At 36.6% G+C, this 24,987-nt stretch overlaps 1 protein-coding gene across 2 annotated transcripts in view; it reads right to left on the reverse strand.

The window, feature by feature from the left end:
- Positions 1–1,158: 1,158 nt before the first annotated feature.
- The window catches only part of CHST9 (carbohydrate sulfotransferase 9), a 354,622-nt gene continuing 330,793 nt past the window's right edge, over positions 1,159–24,987 (reverse strand). Inside the window, exon 5 of one of the 2 annotated variants that reach the window (XM_072604464.1) lies at positions 1,159–3,986. In XM_072604464.1, coding sequence (XP_072460565.1) covers positions 2,898–3,986 — 1,089 coding nt within the window. In that variant the 3' untranslated portion in view covers positions 1,159–2,897. Of the gene's footprint in view, positions 3,990–24,987 lie in introns of both variants that reach the window. The other variant, XM_072604463.1, reaches the window with a different exon arrangement.

A 24,987-nucleotide genomic window follows, 5' to 3' on the forward strand; every position in this document is an offset into this window, starting at 1 on the left:
TTTGGTGGCGATAACTTGCCCCTTCTCCATAGAAATTGTTTTCTTGGATGATAGCTTTGAGGCTGGACTGAAAGCTATTTCCAGAGATTTTGTGCTTATTTGTCTGTTGTTGACATTTGTTCACAGTTTTTGCTGGTAGTGATAAGGAAGGTGAGTCCCTTTTGCATAATGATTTTTCCTCTCAAAGATGGCTATGAAGGCTGGGCTGGAAAGAAGTTGGTAGTTTAGGGGACACAACTATTCCCAAGGGTCTTGAGTTCAAGGTCCTTGACTATCTCCATTGAGTCTGAGGGGAGATGGTGGTCAAGGTGGGTGGTGGCAGTTTGATTTGACTGGCATGTGCAAATTAGGATAGTCTCTGGGGGCAGATACATATTTCATTTTGGGCCTATATTCATTTTTTCCCACTTGACAGGACCTTTTAGAATTTAGGATTGGAAATGATCTTGGAGTTTATCTAGTGTAACATTCTCATTAAACGGATGAGGTAACTATGGCCCAGAGAGCTTAATAACTGATCCAAGGTCACAAGTATAATGACTGACCTGGGATTTGAATTCAGGTCCTTTGACAGGTCACTTTCTAATACTTTTGCTCAACTTTTGTATCATTTGAGGACCTAAGGTCCTCAAGAATGTATAGCATACATACATACATACATACATACATACCAAACACATATATGTAAAACCAGGAAAAAGAGGAAAACATGATACATTGGAAAGGATGATAGATTAGGAGTCAAATGACCTGGATGCAAATCTTAGTTCTCTATTTAATCCTTCTGAGCATTAATTCTTTTTCTGTAAAATGAGGGAGCCTATAAAGAAATGATCTTATGATCCTATGAATGACAATTCCCATTTCTCTGAGTTTCTACTAATCATTTATGGGATAGGATGTTGTGGCGCCAAATCTGTGGTTGGTGTAAACTCCTAATGAGGAAACGTCCCAGTATTCTTCACCATAAAGTCTTAGAAAGCTGCCTAATACCTTAGGAGGTTAACGGGGTCTAAGAAGAGACACAGTGGTACTTTGTGGCAGAGATGAAATTTGGACCCTGGGCTTCCTGAATACAAGGCCAACGCTCTATCCATTATGTTATCAAGTCTCTGAGCCTTCATATATTGCAGCAAAGTTTCAAATAAATACAGATGCTAAAACATGAAGAATATTTATTGTCTAGCATGGGGTGGGAATAAATGAGATGATAAAAGACAGTAAAAGGGTGATATGTTAGGTACTTACAAATCATGCATCCTCTTGTAGTTCAAGCTGACTCCTCCCTTAGGAGATACAGATGGACCAAGGCAGGTGTGTGTGTGTGTGTGTGTGTGTGTGTGTGTGTGTGTGTAGTGAAGCAATTCTAGAAAATTCAGGTGTAAAATGGCAAATCAAAATAAACCAAGTAAGGATAACTATCTCGGTCCATTGACATTGAAATTTTAAGCCTCTTTCCCTTGGAAAGAAGTCATTGAAAATTTACTGACAATGAAAATATGAGTGGGGGTGGGGAGGAAGGTATTTGAACAGCGTTTTTATAAAAACAGTGTGGGGTCCTAAACCTGGTAAAAATAACCCCCCCAAAATAAAATTGATTTCCCTATTGAAAGTATCTTCTCATTTAGGTGCCTTATATGTCAGGAGAAAAAAAAGTTACCAAATGTATTAAAATCTTTCATACGGACACCACATGGGCTTATTTTCCCAAAGTCTTTGATTTCATATACTGCAAACAATGGCATTTGACTTTGTTAGTATAGAATATTTAAACTTGAAAAGAAAATATGTTAATTTGTTTATTCATAAGCCTATTAAAAACTTTTCTAGGGGCACTCATGATGTTTACTCTCTAGAATATAACCTATCTTTGAAGTGGTGTATTAGTTTTTTTTTTTAAACCCAGTCATTCCCAAGCTGAATAATTAGACACTGAAAATGAAAGCTGTTCTTGGAACACATTCCTCATATAAATCTGGGTACATGATGCTTTGATTCAAATACTAGACGTACAAGGCTTTGTTATTGTTGGAGGCCTACATTTAGAGTGGCAACTCTAGTTTTTGATGATTATTCCATCCTGAAACAATTTCCCCCCTGCCCAATTAAACCAGAATTAAGAGCACATTTACATCTAAGGAGGCTTAAACATCTCAACAGCATGCTTCAAAAATGGAGACCTTTAGTGGTGGTGTTCATTTTGTCTCTACTTAGAAAGCTCAAAAGAAAACAGAACCAATTCCCATAAGTTTTTTTTTTAAAGAGGAAGGTTGTTTTTTTACTTTGATCTTAGCAGGTTGTGCATTTTTTATTGGCTGCTAAATTTACAAAGCCACAGCCTCATCTGGTTTTCCTGCTACATTCTCATATTGTATATCATATAATGCATTCTGATCTAAATTAAAATGCTTAGGTACAAAATATCATTTCAAAACTGATTTATCATTGTAGTTGATAGGAAAGTTTTGAGTGAGTTACAAAACTGTCCAGTGGTTTTATTAATATGCCACAGACAGTAAAAAATAAATCCATGCACTTTAGACAATGGATCCTAGAAACCAACAAAGACTCATGCTATTTTAGATGCTTTTGAATTACAAGAGTGCTGTTTTAGCTAATGCAACAGCTGGCTATGTTATTGCTTCCACACTATAATCCATAATGCAAAAGTAGCTCTTTTCCAGACATTTTCATGCCATTCAAGTTGTTTACATATCTCCTTTATGCAATTTTCCTATAATTTTGTGCCAATTGGTGTCATGTTACTTGACAAAATTTCCATTTAGTCAAGACAATTGAATTAGTTCCATTTCTTCAATATAGAGAACTAAGGTGAAGATATAGTTACTTATCTGAGCACATTATCATCAGAAAGGGAAAAGGTTACTGAACACCAGCTATACAAATGGTGTTGTATAATTAAACATCAAATAGTCCAGGTAATAAAAGTCATAGATCAATTGTCTCTCCATACTGGATAAGTCCTTCAGATACTGTCTTACAACATCTGCATTGGTCCTTTCATCAGAAGAGTGTCTGTCCTTAAAGTTTGGAAATTTTAGCCCTCTTGGAGCACCAATCAGTTGCAAAAAGTAATTGGCATCTTCTTCCAAAGTTTCAAATTTCCCTACAAAATCATAGTTGATCAAACAAGGATAGCAGAGTTTACTGACCCTTTCCCAGTGAATGTCCATTCCTACTGGGCGGTGGGAATCCAGCAAATAGTGGATAAACTCTTTGAATTTTACACCAGATCCATTGTTTATTTTTTCTTGACATGCATTGGGCCGATATTTCTTAATAATTGCCTTTCCAAAGACTGGATGGTAGTAGCTGTTTGGGTGTTCAAACTTATCCCTAAATGCAGACACTAACCTTTCCATAGGATCACGAACGAAAACAGCTTTGGTGTAACTGTTTAAACGGGTATATATTCCTTTCAAATCAAAGCTATCTAGCTTCTTCAAATGTTTTCCATAGTGCACAGCATTATGAGTAATATTGTAGGCAGAAGAGGCTAAGCCATTCAGCACCATGAGAATTCTTTTCCAGTTAGAGCAGCCAGCCTTAGGTACCTCACAATAGAGGATTTTGTGTCTATCTTCCACATAGATTCTGGACACCATGTGAAAAAGATGGGATTGGGCACGGTTCCCACCCCCATATTTCTTACAAAAATCCTGAAGGAAAGCTCTCCTTTTTTCTTGAGCTGCATCCGTTTTCTTCCATTTATCACCTCTGATTAAACTCTTATTCAAAGGACGAGTGTTCAATGGCCAAGTTATTTGGTTAAACTTCTTGAAAAAGGACTTGGTTACTTGATGCCGCTCATACACCTTGCCATTTAGAGAGTCTGTTTTCTCACTTGATGCCCGTGTATTTCCTTTTAGGTGGCTGACCTCGCTCAGGGACTCAGAGAATATCTTTGTAATAATAAAGCTCTCATTGTTTTGCTTCAACTTCCCTAGACTCTGGAGCTTGGAATCCTGCTAAAACACAAAATGAGAAATTATAAAAATATGGCCATGAATATGACTGCATTTATAGTGAATTAGACAAATTTGTTTCAAAACTCACTATAGACAACAGGTTTCACGTAAGCTATCAAAGTAACTTGGTATTTCAAGCATTGCCTCTATTTAATTTCATCAGAAGACTAACATATACTCGTAAATTTGGGGATCACCACTACACAAATAATTCTCTCTCTTTAAAGCTCTAGTCTGATATTTCTGACTGTCTGCTGAGCATATTTATTTGGATTTTCCATGAGCACCTCAAATTCAACATGTCCAAAACTGAGATCTGTAAACTTCTTGAATGATGGATCTGTGTATTGATATCTTTGTTCACCCACAGTATTAAACTAGACATACAGAAAGCACCCAATAAATAACTGTTGAACAACTGAATTTCATGAGATAACAAGCCAGGCTACACAATTATAAGATCAAAGAAAACAAGTTAAGATCCATTTAATGATGGATGAGGGAATAATACAAAACATCAAAAGAATGCATTGTAGTCTTGCTGTACAGAGAAAATCCACCTCAAGAATATACTGAGTAGCTCTGGATGAGTGGTTTGCCCTGGGGAAGTAATCTGCACCAAAGTTAGTTAGGAGGGTCATGAATTGTATTGAAATGACACTAGCATTCATGTGCAAATCTTCCATGAATAGTATGGAATTCAAACTCTTAATCACATGTACATGTGTGACTCTCCTGCTTTTCTCTAGTGTATCCTGATTCCTTGTAATGAAAAAAAAATCTGTCGAGCAAAAACCATTTTAGAACCACTGTTCAGGGCTATCTTGAAACCTTTCTTGGAAGGGTATTTATTTTCCTCCTCCATCTTCTGAGCCACCTAACTCATATAGGACCATACTTCATAATGTTTCTGTGCTATAGGAGAGAAAGCAGGGGCTGTGAGCCAGGAGGTTCTGGGTTCAGATCTCAGTTCTGAAACATGCTGACTCTGTGACCCTAGACAGGTCACGTACCCTCTAAGTGATCTAGGCAACTCTTCAATACTATAATTTGCAAAGGAGGTAGCACACTCTTTTGAAAGAGTTTTCTCATTCTCTTGTTCTGTGAAAGTCTTCCTTAGTGATTTCCAGATGCTCTTGTTGTCTTGTTATTACCTTAGGATTCTGGTTCCCTACTAAGGTGAAAGAATTCTCAAGATACTTGGGGTTTCAGGTTAGAATTCAAAGATCTTCTCTGAGTCACCACTGCCATAGAAGTGCTGGATTTGTCTGTGATAATTTTAAAGATGTGGATATAGGGCAAGTTTAACTTCTAGGGGTTCTAAGATATGCTGGGGAAGTGTTGGGAGTAGGGAGACTTAATCCAATTGATATCCCACAAGTTGCTGACCAAAGTAACTTAGGATCTGTAACAAAAGGAATATAATACCGGATCTGAACATCTATAGAATCCATAGATATGTCCTGTCCTTGATCCTAAGTTCTGAGGATTCTTAAATATCTGAATTTCCAGGACTAATCTTGTGTTTCCAGATCCCAGGTTAGAAATACTTTTTTCTGAAGGTCACACATATCATCTTTGAGGGAAGATGCTGTAACCTCGTGTTACACAAACAAAACAAACAAAAATTGCTTTTGTATAATGTAAACACTGGTCAGTACGTCTAGAATTTCTTTTGTGTCTGCATTTCCTTCTACAAACATGTGATGTTATTGGTCATTTTTGAATATTCCCCAGAATGAAGAGACTCAGTTTCCATAATGTTATACAGAGTTATGGATTGAATAAATTTCAAAAAAATGTTTATGTGCAGAACATTCACTGTGTTAAGCCCTGGGCAAGACAGAGATTAGGATGAAGTCCTCTTGGGGAGTTTACATTCTAGTAAGGGAGGATGACACTCACAGAGAAAACTGCAATACAAAATGATACATAAAAAGTTCATTAGAGAGGAGTAAACCAAGTGCTATTCCAGGTCCAAATATTTTTACTGAGAAATGGGTTGAAGGGAGTCTTCATAAAGGAGATGACATTGGAATTGGTCCTTAAAGGATATGTATGATAGGAACAGAACATCGTCCTGGGATTTCATCGATATAGAGAACTCCTGGGTGTTCCAATGCAGGTCAGCAACTTTTCTGCAATTAATCATCACACAGTCAGCATGTTTCCAAGGTAGGTCTTGAGCCCAGGTATTCCTTTCCACTGCCACATTGCTGCATGTGACTTGATGATAGGGCAGAATTCAAATAGGTAGAAATGCTGGTAGGAGTAGGGATGGGACAGGAGGGGAAGAACATTATGGGTTTAAATAATAACATAAAAAAGGGAACAGAGGAGGAACACTGTCAGAAATCTGTAGAAGAAGGTAATGCAAATATTCTAGTTAGACTCTAGTACAGGACACACGAAAGGGAGAACTAGGAAAAAAAGGTTAGGAAAGAGGAAGAAAGAAAACAATTAAGATGAAAGAATAATAAAGACTCTGGGAACTGAGTAAAGCAATTTTTACCTACCCAGGAGCTCTCATTCTTGGCACATTCTAAGACTATTCCAATTTAGGGCTCTTTATCGAATGAGACTATTTGTACATGTTGGTTCAATGTGCTGATTTGTATGGCTTTTCTCTTGGATGTGAGGAATTAAGCTGTGATTTTACAATTATTCTTTTCATTCTGAAGTTAATTCCCCCATGGTTTTTTTCCCTTGCAGTCAAAATGTTTGTTGTTCTCTAAGAAGCTTAAAATATGAAGGCCAGGGATGTAACTGAATGTGGAAAAATCAATGGAAAGTTTCTATTTAGTGTAGTGTTGTTACCCTGGATTGGCAAGACCATCAGAGACTGAAAACAAATAGAGCATCACTACATCTAGACAAATAAGTCCTTTCTTCAAGGAGTTCAATATATTTTATAGATTTATCATTATAAATTCCCTCTAAGTTATATAGAAGAGGCAAGGCTATTTTCTTCTGCTTTCTCATTTACAGATGGCAACATTATGGCACAGACAGGTGAAATAACTTATTCAAGTAAATTTCCTCACAGTAAGTCAATGAAGAAATCAGGACTACAGTTTGCTTCTCCCAAATTCAAGTCCTACATATTTCATTTAACAGACTACATTCTTTCCACCACCACCTCCCCAACCCCAATACATTATTTATGAGCAGCTGTAGCATGTTAACATGAAATTCCTTCAATTTTAAGCTTCTATGGAAAGCCTTTCTTGATCCCTTAATGCTAAACTCTTCCATCTATTGATTATTCCCAATTTATCCTATATATATCTTGTTTGCACATAGTTATTTTCATATTGTCTCTCTGTGGGAGACTGTCAGCAACAAGAGAGCAGGGGCCTTTCTCTATATCCTTAGCGCTTAGCACAGTGCCTAGAACATAGTAAGTGCTTAATAAATGCATGTTGACTGACTGATGTGATGACAACTGATTCCATGAGGCATTCAATGGGCTCAACTCAATACACTAAGATTTCCATTGGGTCAGGACTCAGGGCTACGTAGTACTTTCTTTGTGAGCCAAAGATTTAACACTGTCTTATCTTTTCCAAAAACCATTTCATAAGCACTCTCTTGATCTATTTTTAAAATTTTAAAATAAAAAACCCAACCAAACAAATGTTGGCCACAAAGCTATATAAGATATATAGGCCATAAAAATATCATATAGGCCCATTATTCTGAAATCAGAATGTTCTCATACACTCTGCTGGAATTCCATTGGTCTCTTGAATCAGTAAACAGGACAAAGATAACCTATACCTTTAGCATATGAGTAATAAATGAGAAAACATGTCTTCAGATGGACGACTATTCCTCATTTTCCTGGTAAAAGTGCTTATTTAGTGCCTGTCTTTTTCAGGGTACTGTGTTAAGCACTGTTGTAAATCAATTAGACAGACACAGTCCTTTTTTATGTGTGGTACTTCCCTTTTATTATGTGTACATTTTATTTCCTGAAAGGGGCTGAAAAAAGGACATTTGTATGAGTTACCCAGAGAAAATCAGCTTAAAGGGGAAGGGGACAGATCTGACAGGACCTGAGAGAAAAGCAACCCCTTTGAGGTAAAAGTACTGATGTATGGTAGAAGTGCATTGTTTCTCAGCAGCTAATTTACATATAACTTAAAAATTTTTTTAAAAGCCTTTGATGTTTATTGCTCAGAAACCAAATCAAAGAACTATTTGGGTACTATGGGATAATGCATATCGATTATCTTTACCATATCTGACAAGTGTGGGCTTTAGTTTTTTCAACCTAAGATAGAGGTGGATCACTATGCATGACTGTTTTGAGAGAGGAGAGAAAGAAGCTGTCAGGAGAAGCCAGAATAGAAGCTTCAGGATGAGAAGCTGGGGAATTAGAAGGTAGAAGCTGATATTAGAAGCTTCATACAGAAGACAAAAGCTGATGGAGTTGGGAAGCTGCTAGAGTTGAGAAGTCAACAGAAGCAGAGAAGCAGAGACAGGGGAAATTAACAATGGCTACTTTGAGCTGAGACCAGCTCTACAGCTGCTACAAGGATCTGATCTGATGGAAGAAAAGCTTTGGTGCTGGGGCTGTTTGGAGAAAGCAGAAGTCTCTGCTCTTTGAAGAGCTGATTGGGAAAAGGCTATCTTGCTCTCTCTAGGACCATCTACTGTTTGAGAGAACTTAGAGGCTTTCCTACATTGATTTCTATTGCCTTCTATTTCTCAAGAAGTAAAACCCCTTAATTCCATAGAGCAGATCCGAAAAACTCTGTAGATCCTTGTCTTAAGGAAATGGCTTTTCACTGAAAGAGTGTAATGTCCTGGCAAAGAGAGCAGTCCTGAAAAGTTGCATAAATCCCCAGGTTTAAGATTATTTGCCAAAAGAGCTAAATTCTATTTCAGTGTTCCAAAGATAGCAGAGAAGTGACTTTATCCAGTAGGAGACTAGGTCCAAAAGAGAAGCACTCCCAGAATCCAGAAAGTGACATATGGTAATATGGTAGACTGGTCTCTAAGGAGACCAAACACATCAAGGCCTGCAATTGTGAGTTGGCCCAGACGTGGGTTTTCCTATTCTTATATCTCATTGCCACAGTTGATGTAAATTTACGCCCATTCTTCCCCACTGATACTGTGGGCATTTGTGGGAGAGTGTGATCTAGGTTTATGTGTAGAATGTTGTTACTATTATTATTGCTTTAAATTTTTCATGATCAATATTTAGAATATAATATGTAATAGAATATTATATATGTAATAAATATATATATAATATATAGGTATTAATTACTTTTTAAAAACACCTCCTATTTAGTGCAAAACACCCTCCAGTGTATCTTACTTCCTATTTAAACTGTTTGCTAAACTGTATGCAGTTCAACTTTAATAATGCTTGTATTTCATTTGATATTGACAGCTATAATTTGCTTGCTCAGTGGTGGATTTATTCTAGGTGAATGACACAACCAGGCTTCTTGAAGAAGTCAATCCCTTAGTCCTTCTGAATATCTAAAAATCATCCAATTAAATAACAATGCAACAACTGTGGATAGTGCAAAGTGAAACAGGCTTCTTCACCATAAAGCAATAGAATTCTTCAGGTTGTAAATTAAAAAAATATAAATCAAATTAGCATTTCACTTTTGGGTAAACCAAGTGTTGACTTGAACTTATTATCAAACAAGCTGTCTCACCCAACTTCTGTTACTAGACCTCTGGTTATTCCCCAGTGAAACTTTAGCATCATTTTTGTTGTTATTCTTCAGTTGTTTTTCAGTTGTGTCTGATTCTCTGTGACTCCATTTAGGATTTTCTTGGTGAAGATATTGGAGTGGTTTGCCATTTCCTTTTCTAGCTCATTTTACAGATGAGGAAACTAAGGTCAACAGGGTGAAGTGAGTTGCCCAGGATCGCATAACTAGTAAGTATCAAAAGCCAGATTTGAACTTGAGAAGATGAGTCTTTCTTACTCCAGCCTGGTATTCTGTCCATGGCACCACCTAGTTGCCCCAATATCATCTTTTACTTGCATTTTAAAGCTTCTACATCTAGTAAACCAATCCTTTTGAATTTTCCTTAAAAAGTTCTTTTTTGTACTTGATCCTTCTCCATTTTCACTCCTGCCTAAACTGTCTTCCCATGCTAATTCAATATGAATATATCTTTCTGATATATCACTTTCATAATGTTACTCCTATACTCAAAAGACTTTAAGACTTCCTATTTCCTAATTTTAGATGAAATCTGATCATTTCCTAGGGGCATTACATCCCTTGTAAATCTCTGTAGTTCTCACAAAGTTAGGACAATAAATGGGTATGCCTGTTGCTTCTTTGCTAGTGCAGACCATCCCTCTACCTGGATGCCTCAAATACCTTTCTTCTTTTGAGGCTCATATAGTTTGATTGCTATCATTACCACTTGCTATTATAAACTAACCAAGTCATACTACCAACCTTTTAAAATGTCTTCTTACTTTGCTCATGGTTTTCCTTTCCATTCTATGCCTACTATTTTTAGGAACTATAATAATCCTTGTAATAGCTAACATAATAATTATTCATCCTTATGAAGCTTGTTGTCCTTATTCCTAACTTCAATCATACACCATCATGGTCATCTTAAGCTTCACCGTCTTTTAAAATTATATGACTTCCAAGATCTAGAAATAGAACTTTGAAATTTTACTCTGACCACAAACTCCTATCCTTCCACCTCTCCAACTCACTGCCAAGAAGCCTATTCTTCATCTTTATTGTGGCTTTAATTTGTGAGAATCTACCAATCAATAAGCATTTATTAAGAATTAACTGTGTGCTGGGTGTTGGAGACAAAAATACAAAGAATAATACAATCTCTTAACTCATCTCTTTTCTCCCACTCTCACATCTCAGTTGTCTTGATTGACTCCAGACAGTTGGAAGCACTGTCTGTTGGGCTTTTTTTCTCTATATTTTCTCTGAAGTTCAGGGTACTGACTTTTCCCCTTAACTAAGTGAATGATATATATGCTGAATTAAAGTAGATTGTTGACCCCTCAAAAGTTGCTTTCCTTTTAGAAAAACAGATCTAGAAACCCATACAGCAGGCACTCTTGTGTATGTCAGGATCTTTGCTGTTACAACTACCTAAAGAATCTTCTTTAGCAGGATACCACACTGGTATTTCAATCTTCACAAGTCTAAAATTGAGCTGATTTTTTTTCTTAACCTATTCATTCTTCTAACATCATTATTTTCTGCCATTTTCCAAGTTTCTTATATTTGAAACCTTGGAGTTATCTCTGATTCTCTGCTCTTCCTCACCCTTCATATGACCAAATAGATTTGATTCTTCCTTGGCAATGTTTATCCTCATCTCTCTATCCCAGTTCCTAGCATAGATGCTCATTGCCTTCTCTCTGGACTGTGATAGCTTCCTTACAGTCCATCTTGCCTCTTGTTGCTTCTCCTCTCACTTTTATTTCATTCTGCTTACTTTTACCTGAATAATTTTTCTTATGCATAGATTTGGTCATGTTATCCCTCTCTTAAAAATCTTGAGTAGCTCCCTATTCTACTGTACCAAGTTCGTATTTCACTTCATGGCACTCACATTACACAATGTGTTGTCACTCTTTTTCCAACCTCATTGTCAAATGACTTTCTCTGTGCTCTAGCAAAAAAAAGGACTCCTTCCTGCTTCCAGAAATCAGACTATACTCTCAAGAACTTTTGATTTTGATCACCCAATTTTCCTTTCATAGCATCTTCTCCAGATTTGCTTAATGAATTGCTGCCCACCATTTACCACTCAAATCAAATATAATCTTCTCCAGGAAGTCTTCCTTGCTTCCTTCTGTTAATATGGCTTTGCCACCCTGACCTTATAGAGCACTGTTTTGTAACTCTCTAATGAGCTTGTCATATAATGTTGTGTGTTATAGATATTTGTGTTGGTGTCTTGCCCTGATACTAGACAGGTAAGCTCCCTGGGCAGAGGGATGTTGTAATTGGTAGGAGAACTTGATATGGCATCAGTGGACCTGGATTTGAATGCTGGGGTTCTGCCACTTACCATCTGTGATCATAGGCAATCTAGGGCATCACATTGCTTTGGGCTTCAATTTACTTATTTGTAAAATGAGAAGTTTGGACCAAATCATCTTTAAGGCCTGTTCCATCTCTGAAACTATGACTCTGTGTATTTCCCAAGTTTCTACTCATAGAGGTCTGAAAGCAAAAAGGTACTTAATAAAAACTTGTATTGTATATGTTGCATCCTTGAAATTATTCCACCTGGATATTAAAACTTGATCTATCTAATCTCATTTCTCTCCTTCAGTAGGATACCCTATACACCCTAGTCATCTTGGTCTTTTCAATATCCTATCAAACTAGTGCCTATTTCTGCCTCTGTGCATTTCCTCATGCTGTTGCCCCCATTAAAGTTGCCTTTCCTAGTAAATTCAGATCACATCCATCATTCAAAATCTAGCTAAAAATCTCTTCCATGAAACTCTGCCAAGCCCTTGCTGATCTTCTTTCCCAGAACCTTGACAAGTCTCATAGTCTGTATCAGGCCAATTGGCTGGTAGCCAAACTGTATTGTGCCCTCCAAATCATTGCTGTTTATATTCAGTCTTGTCTGTCCAATTAGATTATAAGAACTTAGAGGGCAGGATCCTTGCTGCAAAGTTCTAGGCACTTTGTAGGCACCTAATAGGTACTTGTTGATTGTTTAAAAGAGTCAGTTCTATGAACTTGTTCCTTCAGTATTTGAATAATATGAAGAAAAGTGATTACTAGCCCCTCTTCATCAAGATGAAAACCAATGTGCAATATATTAATTTTATCCAAGATAACCAGATGAGGCTTTATTGTAATCTCTTTCTCTTTTGCTGAGATAATTTCACTTGTTTTTGAGTTTATGAGGCCATAAGTGGTTCCCATCTGTTGATGAACATATTTCTAAGAGCCATTTAGTCTCAAGTACGGAATACTTGGGGGTAGGTTAAATTATAACTTTTATATTAAGTGCCATATTAGTAAGAGAACAAGAATTGGAAGCATGTGTTCAGTTTCAGTCTTTCATTTTTGAGGCTTAAGTCAGGCAAAGAATTAATTTCATTTGTTTACAAAGTGGATTATGCCTAACAAAATCTATTTTGTTTATAGTAATATTTTAGTCAATCCATTGTTTCAGAAAATAAGAACAATCTGATTGGTTAATTATTCAATATAGTAAATTACATTATTCCATATCCATTAAACATTGGCCTAATTTAATTAGCAAATAATAGCTTGATGAAAATATTCCTTTTTACAACATTTTTAAAGCTAGGCACATTCCATTGATCTAACACTGAAAAATCTTGTTTATTTCATTGTCTTTTGATGGTAGACCACAGGATGTAACATAGCACTTCTGTGGACATTGAACTGTGTCCACAATAAGGACAATAGAAATGAGGCAGGTTTCATTGGGATCTTATGCTGGAACACAGAATTTTCCCTTTTTGTTTATGGTTACATTAAATTTTCTTTCCCAGAAATACATATCCTGACGTAGTCTGGATAAACGCACAGTGTTAAATGAAATTTATTCTCCATTCAAATTTGATACAGAAAAATCATCATTGTCTCTACTTTTCTTATGGAAAGATAATTAACAAGGGATTTGATTCGATTTAATCTAATTGAACAAATTAAGCACTTACCATGCACAAGGCACTGTGCTAGGAGTGATGAAGAGGAGAAAAAGATAAATGAGATAGAGTTCTGTGCCTTCATGGAATATACAAACCCATGGGTGGAGTGAATAAGACAGTTTTTACAAATAAGCACGATCCAAGGAAGAATATGATATGACCCACAAGAAGGGCACAATATGCTAAGGGGGGTACAGAGGATGTGGCTATCACATCTGGTTCAGAGAATCATAAATAAAAGATATATTTGAGATGTGTCTTGAAAAACTGTAAGATTTTGAAGGACAGATGAAAGGGAACAGGCAAAGACTTTGAAGCAAGCATGTGTGTTTAGTCAACAGTGAGCAGTCTAATTTGGTTGGAATGTAGAGTTTATATGGAGAATAGAGAGAGTTCAGGCTAGAAAGGAGTTTGGTATCATACTGTGAAGGGTCTTGCATGCCAGAATAAGGAATTTAAAATTAATTGGATAGATGATGTGGATCCCATCAAATATTTTTGATCAAAGAAGTGACATAAGTGACATGACTGGGACTGTATCTTAGGAAATCTAAAATTTATATACATATACATATATACATACACACAAAATATATACATATAAAATTTTTTTGTTAATCACTACTTGAATTTTACAAAGTTGATCTGATCTTTCTTAGTTTAATTTTTCAAGGATCAATGATCTCATTGGTATGGTTACTTTCTCCCTTAAAGAGACCCTTCCACTCCTTTGTTTATGGTTGTCATAAGTTGCTGTGGTTGAAAAAAAGTCATTACCAAGTGACTATTTTTCTGGTGATGAGTCTCCATGAAGTGAGTAAAACTGACTTTTTGATAATAGACATGTAATCTGCAGCTGGGTGTGTACTCAATGCCTTTTTGGTTTGGTTATTGTGTTGTTCAGTCAGGCAAGGTGGGGTAGGTAGATAAGAGTAGGAGAAATAGGACAGAGGATCATCTGAAGAGGAGGAAGAATGTACACTTAGAATCCTAGAATCTTAAAGGCGAAGAAGCTTTAAAAATGTAATCCAAGCCTTTTATTTTATGGAGGATAAAACTGAAATTACTGAATATGTATGTATATTCATGTTCAAGAACATGCCCAAGAATTTAAAATCATTTCAAAAAGCGAAATAAATGGAAATTCTTGGAATCTCATCTAAGGTCATTTTCCTTCCCCCAAAAGGAAATAATAAACTATACAGATAAAACTCTTTAGTAGTCTGCTGTGTGCTGAAAATTTTCACTAGAATTTCACATAAGAATGTGAAAGAAGTAAAAACTAGAATTTAAATGGTCGCCCCCAACTCACTGACATGCCACAAAACACCCTCTGAATAAACATTCATGGTATCTCCTTTTGGTACTAGAAAAGTATTCATAAAACCCATCTGCCAGGTCTTTACAGTCTGTTATAACAGATTTATTGCACATATATGAAATGTAAAGATTATGGGCTACTGATTTTCCAGACTGAAAGATTTATTATTTATGCGAACAAAAAAATGGCAGTTAATATTACTGTATAACAAGAATGAATTGGAGCATCTCAAAAAGAATGTACATATAAATCTAGTCAACTCTATTAAGTAGCTAACTATCCAGTCAGTCACTTTCTCTTCCTTTTCCCTCCCATTGTCTGCTTCTTATTCATTTCCCTGGTCATTAGTATTTTCCTTTTGAGGTGAACTGAAGGAAAGGTTTAAACTAATATCTATCAGATTTGCAGGTCAGTTCAGTTAGGTTGAAACCATTGATCCATGGCCACAAATCTTATTAACTGCTGTCCAACACAACCAGCAAGTGCCTCATGAGTACAGGATGACCCAATAATACTTCCAGAGTGAAAGGCTTCATTGATATGGTTAGTTGAAAAGTTAGAGTCAGAATGGGTCTAAGAGTCTTCATGTCACTGTGCTGATAGGTAGTCTACAATATGACTTTGATTTATGCATGGATTTTATTTACATATCCGTTTTGTTTCTGTATTTGTTTATATTAAGGTTCTTGCTGATATAAGAAGATCTGAATATTTCAGATATAGAGATGATTAAAGTCAGTTTTCAACAAGGGTCCTACTCTGTAAAATAAAATACATGATATTGAAAGCCCCTTCAGCTTTAAGATTCTAGGATACTACTAAGTATACATTCTTCCTGCTCTTCAGATGATTCTCTATCTTCTTTCTCCTCCCTTTACAAGTCTACCTCACCTTTTCTGAACTGGGAAAGAAGAGTTCTTGACATCCTGCTGTCCAGAAGTGAATTTCACCCTATGAAAGAGTGGCTTCACCTGAGGACTGGGGGCATTTTTTTTTTTGGACTATGCTTGAACAGAGAAATTGAACTAGGGTTCTAGTAACTGCCTGACCCTTAATTCCATGGAACAATCTTTGCTTAAATCACAAACCTGTAATCTTAAAGCTAAAGAAATCCTAAAAATCTATGGAACACTGTATTCAATCACTTTTGCAGATCATCTTCCCCTCCTTCTCCCTTCATCTCTTCCTCTTTCTTTTCTCTTCTTCCCAAACCTGTGATGTCATTAGTGTGAAGTATTCTTAGCGTAGAAACTCCTTTCACTAATGATGCTACCTAATTTATAGTCTTAGAGAGTTTTCTGAATCCCCAAGAGGTTAATGGACTTGCTCATGATCACATAGCTAGTATGCATCAGAATCAGGAACTGAACTCAAGTCTTCCTGACTATGCTGCTCAGATTTGTACATACAATTATTATAATCTGCAAATTTGGTGTTTTTATGGGGGCAGTTAGATGTCAAAGTAGATAGTGCCAGGTTTGGAGGCAGGCAGATCTTCAGACACTTGCTAGCTGTGTGATCCTGGGCAAGTCACTTCACCCTGTTTGCCTCAGTTTCCTCATCTGTAAAATGAGCTGGAGAAGGAAATGGCAAACCACTCCAATGTCTTTGCCAAAAAACCCTCAAATAGTGTCACAAAGAAATCAGATATGACTGAAATGACTTTTTCTATAAAAAAAGCAACAGAGTTTAGTGAAAGGAGCACTGAATTTGATGACAAAATGCCTGAGTTCAAATCCTGGCTTTGTTGATTACTTGGCTGCTTCTGAATGAATTATGTAGAATCTTTAGGTCTCAGTTTCCCTCTCTGTTAGATGGAATGTTTGGGCCAGATGATAACTTCCAGTTTCAGCTAATTATCTTAGAAATTAATAGTCATTATTCAGGCTATGATTAAATAGCAAAAAATAAATCCGTATAAAAATTGAAAAAAATTCCAAATATTTGATTGAATTCTATCTAGGTATTTGGTGTTATATAGAGGAACCTCAAACAATGCTGCTAATTAGTAACTGTTTACAGTAGCCATTATTTTCCTCTTGGTGTCCAAACAAATGCCTAAAATGATCCTTATCATCCTTTCATACTTTCTCCCGTGTAGTCCTAGAGGAAGCTAGGTAGATAAAATGCTGAATCTGAAGTCAGGAAGGATGGCCTGAGTTCAGCTGCTACCTCAGACAATTACTAACTGTGTGATCCTGGTCAAGTCACAACCTCTGTCTGCCTCAGTTTCCTTAACTGTGAAGTGGCAATAATCTCTACCTCCCAGGCATTGTTGTAAGAATCAAATGAGATATTATTTGTAAAGCACACAGTACCCAGCACATAGTAGGTGCTTAATAAATGCCTGCTTCCTTCATTCCATACTTACAGAAGCAGGGACACACATAGAAGTTTCAGCTTTCTGAGAATTCTTTTTTTTATTAATTAATTTTATTTATTTTCAGTGTTCTACAATAACTACTATATAACTTAGATTATTATTTTCCCCTCCTTCCCATGGCATACAATTTTGTATAGGTTCTACACATATATTCCTATTAAGTACATTTTCACTGCAGTTATGTCATGTTGAAGAAATAAAATGAGTGGGAGAAATCATCTAACAAACCACAATGCAACACACACACACACACATACATACACACACACATACATACATACAAAATGATCTGCTACATTCTGTGATTGAATTCCATAGCTCTTTCTCTGCATGTGGAAGGCATTTTGCCTTAGAAGACCACTGGGAATTTTTTTTAAGTCCTTGCATTGCTATGAAGTTTCAAGTCTACCAGAAGAAACTCGCACACTGTGGTTGTTGCTGTGCACCAAGTTCTCCTGGTTCTGCTCCTGTCACTCAGCATCAATTCATATAAGTCTTTCCAGGCCTCTCTGAAGTCTTCCTGTTCGTCATTTCTTATAGAGCAATAGTATTCCATTACATTCATATACCACAATTTATTCAGCCATTCCCCAGTTGATGGGCATCCCCTTGATTTCCAGTTTTTACCCACCACAAAGAGGGCTGCTATAAATATTTTTGTACATGTGGGACCCTTTCCCATTTTAATGATCTTTTGGGGATACAATCCTAGAAGCAGTATTGTTGGGTCAAAGGGTATTCCAATTTTTGTAGCCCTTTGGGCATAGTTCCAAATTGCTCTCCAGAATGGTTGGATCAGCTCCCACATCTCCAACATTTATCATCTTCCTGTTCTGTCATGTTTGACGATCTGATAGGTGTGATATGGCACCTCAGAGTTGTTTTGATTTGCATCTCTCTAATCAAAAATTATTTAGAGCATTTTTTCGTATGACTATAGATATCTTTAATTTCTTCCTCTGAAAATTGCCTGTTCATATCCTTTGACCATTTATCAGTTGGGGAATGTGAGTATTCTGTTATTATGACTTCCTTCTTCCAGATTTTACATTGGCTTTCCAGTTCGTCCCTGGCTCCTAAGAACTCCCTGGTTGTGGAACTGTCTGACCTTTACTAGGGATGGTCTTTCATTAGTGAAATTCTTCACTGTTAACCCCCTTTATTAGTGTCACTATACCTTGAACCCATCCACTCAGCTTTCATGCATTTTCAAAGGGACCTCTAAGTAGGATAAGATTTTCAAAATGTGCAACTTCCGATTCTGGAAGACAAGCCCCATAGTGTTAATTTCAAATGGAAAGATGTCTATAAGTCAAAACCATCTTCTTGGGTTAGGTTATTTTGGTAAGAATAGATCAAGGTAATGCAATCCCATGTTAAAATTAGAAGTCCTAAAGTTCACTGCAGACTGGCATCCAGGCTTGCTTACCAGCTCCTAGTGGCAGAAGGAGAGAGATTACACAAGCCATACATATGGGGAGACTACAGGTCAAAAGCAATCACTCCCAGCCTTGGCTGAAGCCCCAAGTTTTTCTCACTGTGGCAGATTGAGAATAAGGACTTCTGAGAAAAGTCAAGGTCAGGATATCAGGAGTCAGACACCCTGTCCCTCCCCTGGCTAGATATCCACAAGGTGAAGAGAGTCAGGGTATGGCCTTGGAGAATGGCTTCTGTTTGTGGTTTAGAATAATTATTTACCTTTCATTTATAAATTCTTATCAGCATCTGCTTCCTCTCAGCTTTATACAGGAACACTGAGGAGTATTAACGTAATCACAGCCCAGATCCTTCCAGGATGTGGGCTGCCCACTTCTTTTTGTGGTGATTTAATGCTTTCTGGTATTAGGATATCATTTAATACACTGAAGCAATAATTGATTGTTATGTTTGAATGACCTGGAAGGATTGATGTATCTTCAGAAGTGAGTGCCCCTATCACACTAAGGACAAGATCTTAGGTCTGTCCATTCCTTTGATACACACACGCACATGCACACACACACACACACACACACACACACACACTTCTGTGTATATGTGTATGTGAATATGCACATGTAAGACACATCTCTTAGGAGGTACCTAGTACAATCCACTCTGCAAATAAGAAAATCAAGTTCTAGACTTGTTCAAGGCCACAGAGATAATTACTGGGAGAATTAAGGCCTTCAGACTCTCAGTCTAATATTCTTTCCATTTTTACCCCAATTCCTTGCTAGTTGGTAAGGGATGGAGTGCTGGCTCTGAAGTCAGGAAGATCTGAATTCATATATAGCCTGAGACACTTGTTGGCTTGTGTGACCCTGGGCAAATCACTTAACCTTTTTTTCAGTTTCCTCATCTGCAAAATGGGGATGGTAAGAATGCCTGCCTCCCAGGTTGTTGTGAAGATCAGATGAGATAATGTTTGTAAAGAGCTTTACACACCTTAGAGACCCATATAAATACTGCTTGTTTTTATTGTTATTGTTTCATCTTCCTCTCTCTCTCCATCCTTCTTTCTCTCATAGATTTAAAGTAATCTTTCGCTTTCCTGAAAGTATGGATTCAAGTGAGAAGGGCTAAGTGTTAGTTAACTTTTCCAGACCAATGGAGGTTAGTGATAAAAGGGACAAACCAGGACCTGAAGTCTTAGAACACTTCACTGATCATTTTAAAGTGACAGTTTCAAGAGAAAGGGACAGAGAAAATCTTGTACCACAGACGTGTTGTGTGGTCCACCTGTGAGGAATAATTGATACCCACTGCCTCTGATGCCCTAGATTAGGAACGTTTGAGGACTGTGACACCTGAAATTTATGCAAAATTTGTGACAAATGCAAACCTTGGAAGAGATACTTAATAGACTTCCCTCGTGTTTAGTTTTTGTGTTCATCCTTTGTTTTCAAAGAGGACCATGACATCAGAGAAATGATGATATGACTTGCACTTGAGTTTGTTTTGAGTGAGGGAGGGCTGTGCAGGTCACCAGCCTCACTTCTGCTCCTAAGCCATGTGGATCCAATGACCAGATATTCATCAGGATGACTGGAGATGGCCCAGGATGCAATGGAAGAGCTTGGCCTTTTATGCTAAGGCCTTTTCACTTAAAGTGAGGTAATGTCCATTCAGTGAACAGGTCTCTTTAAAAAGTAGTCAGGGGGATGGAACCTTTAATAGAAAAGAAAAAAATAGATAAATCAAGCTGGGAGCGGAAGGAGGCTGCGGATGCTCAGGGTTGTTGTTTAGAAGAGAAACAGTTACTGTTGACATTCACACTAATCCAGGAGGGTCCAAAAGCAGCCACTGAGTGGAGCTTGGGCATTGTTGTTCAATCTATGGGCTCTCTGGGTCTAAGGGTTTAGGGAAGACAAGAAAGAAAGGAAGAAAGAAAGAAAGAAAGAAAAGAAACAAAGAAACAAAGAAAAGAAAGAAAGAAAGAAGGAAAGAAAGAAAGGAAGAAAGAAAGAGAAGAAGAAAGAAAGAGAGGAAGAAAGAAAGAAAGAAAAAGAGGAAGGAAGGGAGAGAGGAAGGAAGAGGTGGGATTCAAACTCAGGTCTTCTGACTCAAAAATGCACCAATTAATCACTGCTCACTAAATTAAAATGAATTGAATTTTGAGAACATTTTTTCAGTGCTTTGAGATATATATCTGAAATATAACATGCTTAGAAAGTCTACAGCACATTTCATTCCTATTAAAGACGTATGCCAAGAATTGATCTAACTTCTGGAAAGTAATTTGGAATTATGCTAAGAAAGTGACTAAAATGTCCATATCTATTGACTACTAGAAATCCCAATGCTAGGCAAAGAAAAGTACAATGTCTAACAAAAAGTTTTGTGCTAGCATTTTTACAGTAACCAATCTTTTTGTGAATGGCTAACAAATTCTGTTTCATGAATGCAATGGAATATAATTTTGCTATAAAAAATGTTGAATATGAAGGCTATGGGGAAGCATAGTAGGACTTGTGAGAACTGATACAAAGGGAAGAAGGCAGAATCCAGAAAGCTATAAAAATATATAATAAATACAGTAACATAGATGGAACAAGAAAACAATATTTGAAACTGAATACTGAATAATTATAATGACCAACTTCTAATCTGAAGAAGAGATGGGAAGTGACCTGTTCTTTGCAAAAAGCTGCAGAACACAGCATACACTGTTAGAATTGATTGATATGTTGACTAGTTTTGTTGAACCACTTTTTCCTCTTTTTTTTCTATGAGGGAAGGCATGTATGAGTGGGAGAAGGATATTGATAAAAATGTATCAATAAAATAGACTCTAAAATTTAGATAATTTTCATAAAGTTGTAGTGCTAATTAGAGAGCAGGAAAAATAATAGGTTATGGATTTATCCTATTCTAGGATATCATTCTGGGATCCTATTCTGGTGGCCACATGGGTCACTGCTAATTTTTGTCTTAGCCTAATAAACAATACTGTTAAGAAGCTATTTTTAAAAAGATCAGTGATTTCCCCAGTGAATCACATAGCCCAGAATCCAATGTGCTCTCTAGAGAGCTCAAGTAGTTGTTTTTTCTCTGAGCTCAGGTGTGGTAAAGAAGCTGTGGGCTACAATACAAACCTGCTAGCTATTGGCATGCTGGTGGAAGGATTCTCTTCAAATTTCTTTCTCTACATTCTATGTGAATGTGCAATTAATAATCTACCTAATGAAAGAAAATCTGATTTTCAATTTCAATGTAATAATATTATGTAACGTGGCAATCTCTGTTGATTTCAGGATAAAATTTCCCTGTGATAATGCTCCACAGTATACTCTTCTCTGGTTGGGATTTCTCTGTTGATTATCCATAGTGATGAAAAGAAAATACTTGTCAAGAACTAAACTCAGAGACAAAGAAAAATTTATTCAAAGAAGTTGTGGTTTTGTTTCTTGTCTCAGTGTCAAAATGGAAATAAATTAAAGATAGATGATGCCTAGTGTATTATATGATGTTTGCTTCTGTCCCCCCCCCAATAAATAGTAACTATAAGTTGAAGAGAAAAGATGTTTCCTTATTCCAAAAGCTCTTAGCTGAAATACGTTTCCTGAGTGGCACCACTGTGTAATTAAAGGAGCACTAAATTTCCAATTAGGAGAATTCTGATTCTTCTCAGCTCTGATACTAAAGACTTAACCCTGTTTGCCTCAGTTTCCTCATGTGTAAAATGAACTGGAGAAGGAAATAGCAAACCTTTTCAGTATCTTTGCCAAGAAAACCCCAAAAGGGGTCACAAAGAGTTGAACACAACTGAAATGACTGAACAGAAAAAAACAACAAATCAAATACAAACTCCTCTATTTGACATTTAAAACTAGGAGCTGACCACTTTTTAATATTCCAGATTTCTTACATATGACTTTTCTCTAGACACTCTCCCTGACCCAGACACATTGGTCTATTTGCATTTGTTTCACACTATACTCCATTCCCATACCTTTGCAATGATTGTTCTCACTGATAAAATGTATTCCTTTCTCATTTCTACCTTTGAAAATTCTTGTTTTCTAACATTTCATTCTGGGAAGATGGTGGAGTAGGTCAGGAATTTCCAGGCTCTCCAAATTTCCTCCACAAACAGAATATCACAAAAATAAAAGGGTAAAGCAGGTGTCTTCCTAAGATGGTTTGAAAGGACCTCAGGAAAGACAGGAAAGAAGCTGAGGTCTGGCCTGAGTGGAACGTAGGTACCTTCAGGCTGATTCCACTTAATCAAAAAGCAGCAGACCTGGAGGGCAGCTCCATCAGGAAGCAGACTAGGCCTCAGGAACTTTCACCTCACTAATCTTCACTTAAGCAACAACAGACAGCTGAGTGTGAGAAAACTGACCCCTTTACTCGTAACAGTTTCCTTCTCATACCGCAGGGGGCAATAGTACTTTCAGGACAGTGTAGCTGAAGCTCTGTGGCTTAGGGGAGCAGAGGCATCCTTGAGATTGAGCCCTGCGACAAAATTCAGAAAATAACAGTAAAGAGGAGCTGAGACCTGGGGCAACATTACCCACAACACATGATTAAAATCTGATTATACTAATAAGCTGATAAAAATAAAATAAAATAAAATAAGAATAAAAATGAGTAAACAAAGGAAAAAGAACCTGACCAGAGATAGCTACTATGATATAAAAGAAGATCTAGATTCATATTCAGAGGAAGATAGTGATGTAAAAAAAAGCCACTCTAACCCCAAAGAACGTTGTCAAATGATCACAAATTCAAAAAGTTCTTGGAAGAACTTAAAAAGGAATTCAAATATCAAATAAGAGAGATCAAGGGAAAATTAGGAAAAAAATAAAAGGAGTCCAAGGAAATTTTGAAAAGAAAGTTAACCAACTGGAAAAAGAGGTCTAAAATCTTAAAGAAGAAAATAGCTCCTTGAAAACTAGAACTGGGCAATAGGAATTGAATGACATTATAAAACACCAAGAAATAATAAAACTAGAAAAAACAGAAGAGAATCTGAAGCATCTCGTTAGGAAACAACTGATCTGAAGAATAGATCAAGGAGAGACAATTAAAGAATTGTTGAACTACCTGAAACTTGTGATTTTAAAAAAAAGAAACAATATCACAAGGAATTAAGGAAAATAGCCTTAAAGTTCTAGAACAAGAGGGTGAAGGTGAAAGAGGAAAAAACCTACCATTTACCACCTGAAAGAGATCTTAGGAAGAAAACTTGCAAGAATGTCACAGCCAAGTTTCAAAACTCCTGGGTTAAGGAGAAAATATTGTAAGCTCCAACAACAATAACACCAACAGAAAACACAATTTAAATACTACAGAGATACAGTCAGGATTTCACAAGACCTAGCAGCTTTTTCACTGAGTGTAGGTCTTAGAACATTCTATTTTGAAGAATAAAAGAGTTGGAGTTGTGATCAGGAATAGCTTACCCAACACAGCTGAGTATAAGCCTGACTAAAAAAAATAGTATTTGATGTACCAAAAAAACTTTTAGGTATTTTTGAAAAAAAGATGACAACTCAATGGAAAATTTTAAGGAATATAAGGAAAACATTAAAGACTAATTATCAGGCACTCAATAATGTCAAATTCTTTATTTCTTATACCTGAAAATGTTGTCAATATTATTAAAGCAACCATCATTATTAGGGCAGTTTGAAAGAAAAGTTGGGGCTGAGTTGTGTATGATGGGGTGATTCTAAAAAATGAAATTGGGTAGAAAAAGGTAAAAAGGATCAATTATCTCATAAAAATAGAGTGTGAAAGTTAGAACTGATCCAGAGGAATCAGGTCAGGGTGGAGGGCTGGTAATGTTGGAACCTTACTCTCATTTCCTTTAATACTCATCTCAAGTTCTACTATCTTCATGAAGCCTTTCCTAATTTCTCCACTGTTGGAGCACTCCCAACTAAAACTCTGTGTTTATTTATATTCGTACACAGGTCCTTGTTATTCCTCTCATTAGAATGTAAGCTTTGGGGGACTAAATTGTTTCATTTCTATATAGCAGGTGCTTAATAAATGTTAAATGATCGAAATTTTTTTTGATGAGGATTTAGGCTCTGCTTTTATAAACTTCACAGTGTGACAGAAACCTGTATATCAACACTCCAAATGAAACAAAGTACTAAGAGTGGCAATGTATTGTCTATGA

This window comes from Notamacropus eugenii, chromosome 4, assembly GCF_028372415.1.
Source record: "Notamacropus eugenii isolate mMacEug1 chromosome 4, mMacEug1.pri_v2, whole genome shotgun sequence".
In the NCBI taxonomy this organism is placed as follows: Eukaryota; Metazoa; Chordata; class Mammalia; order Diprotodontia; family Macropodidae; genus Notamacropus; species Notamacropus eugenii.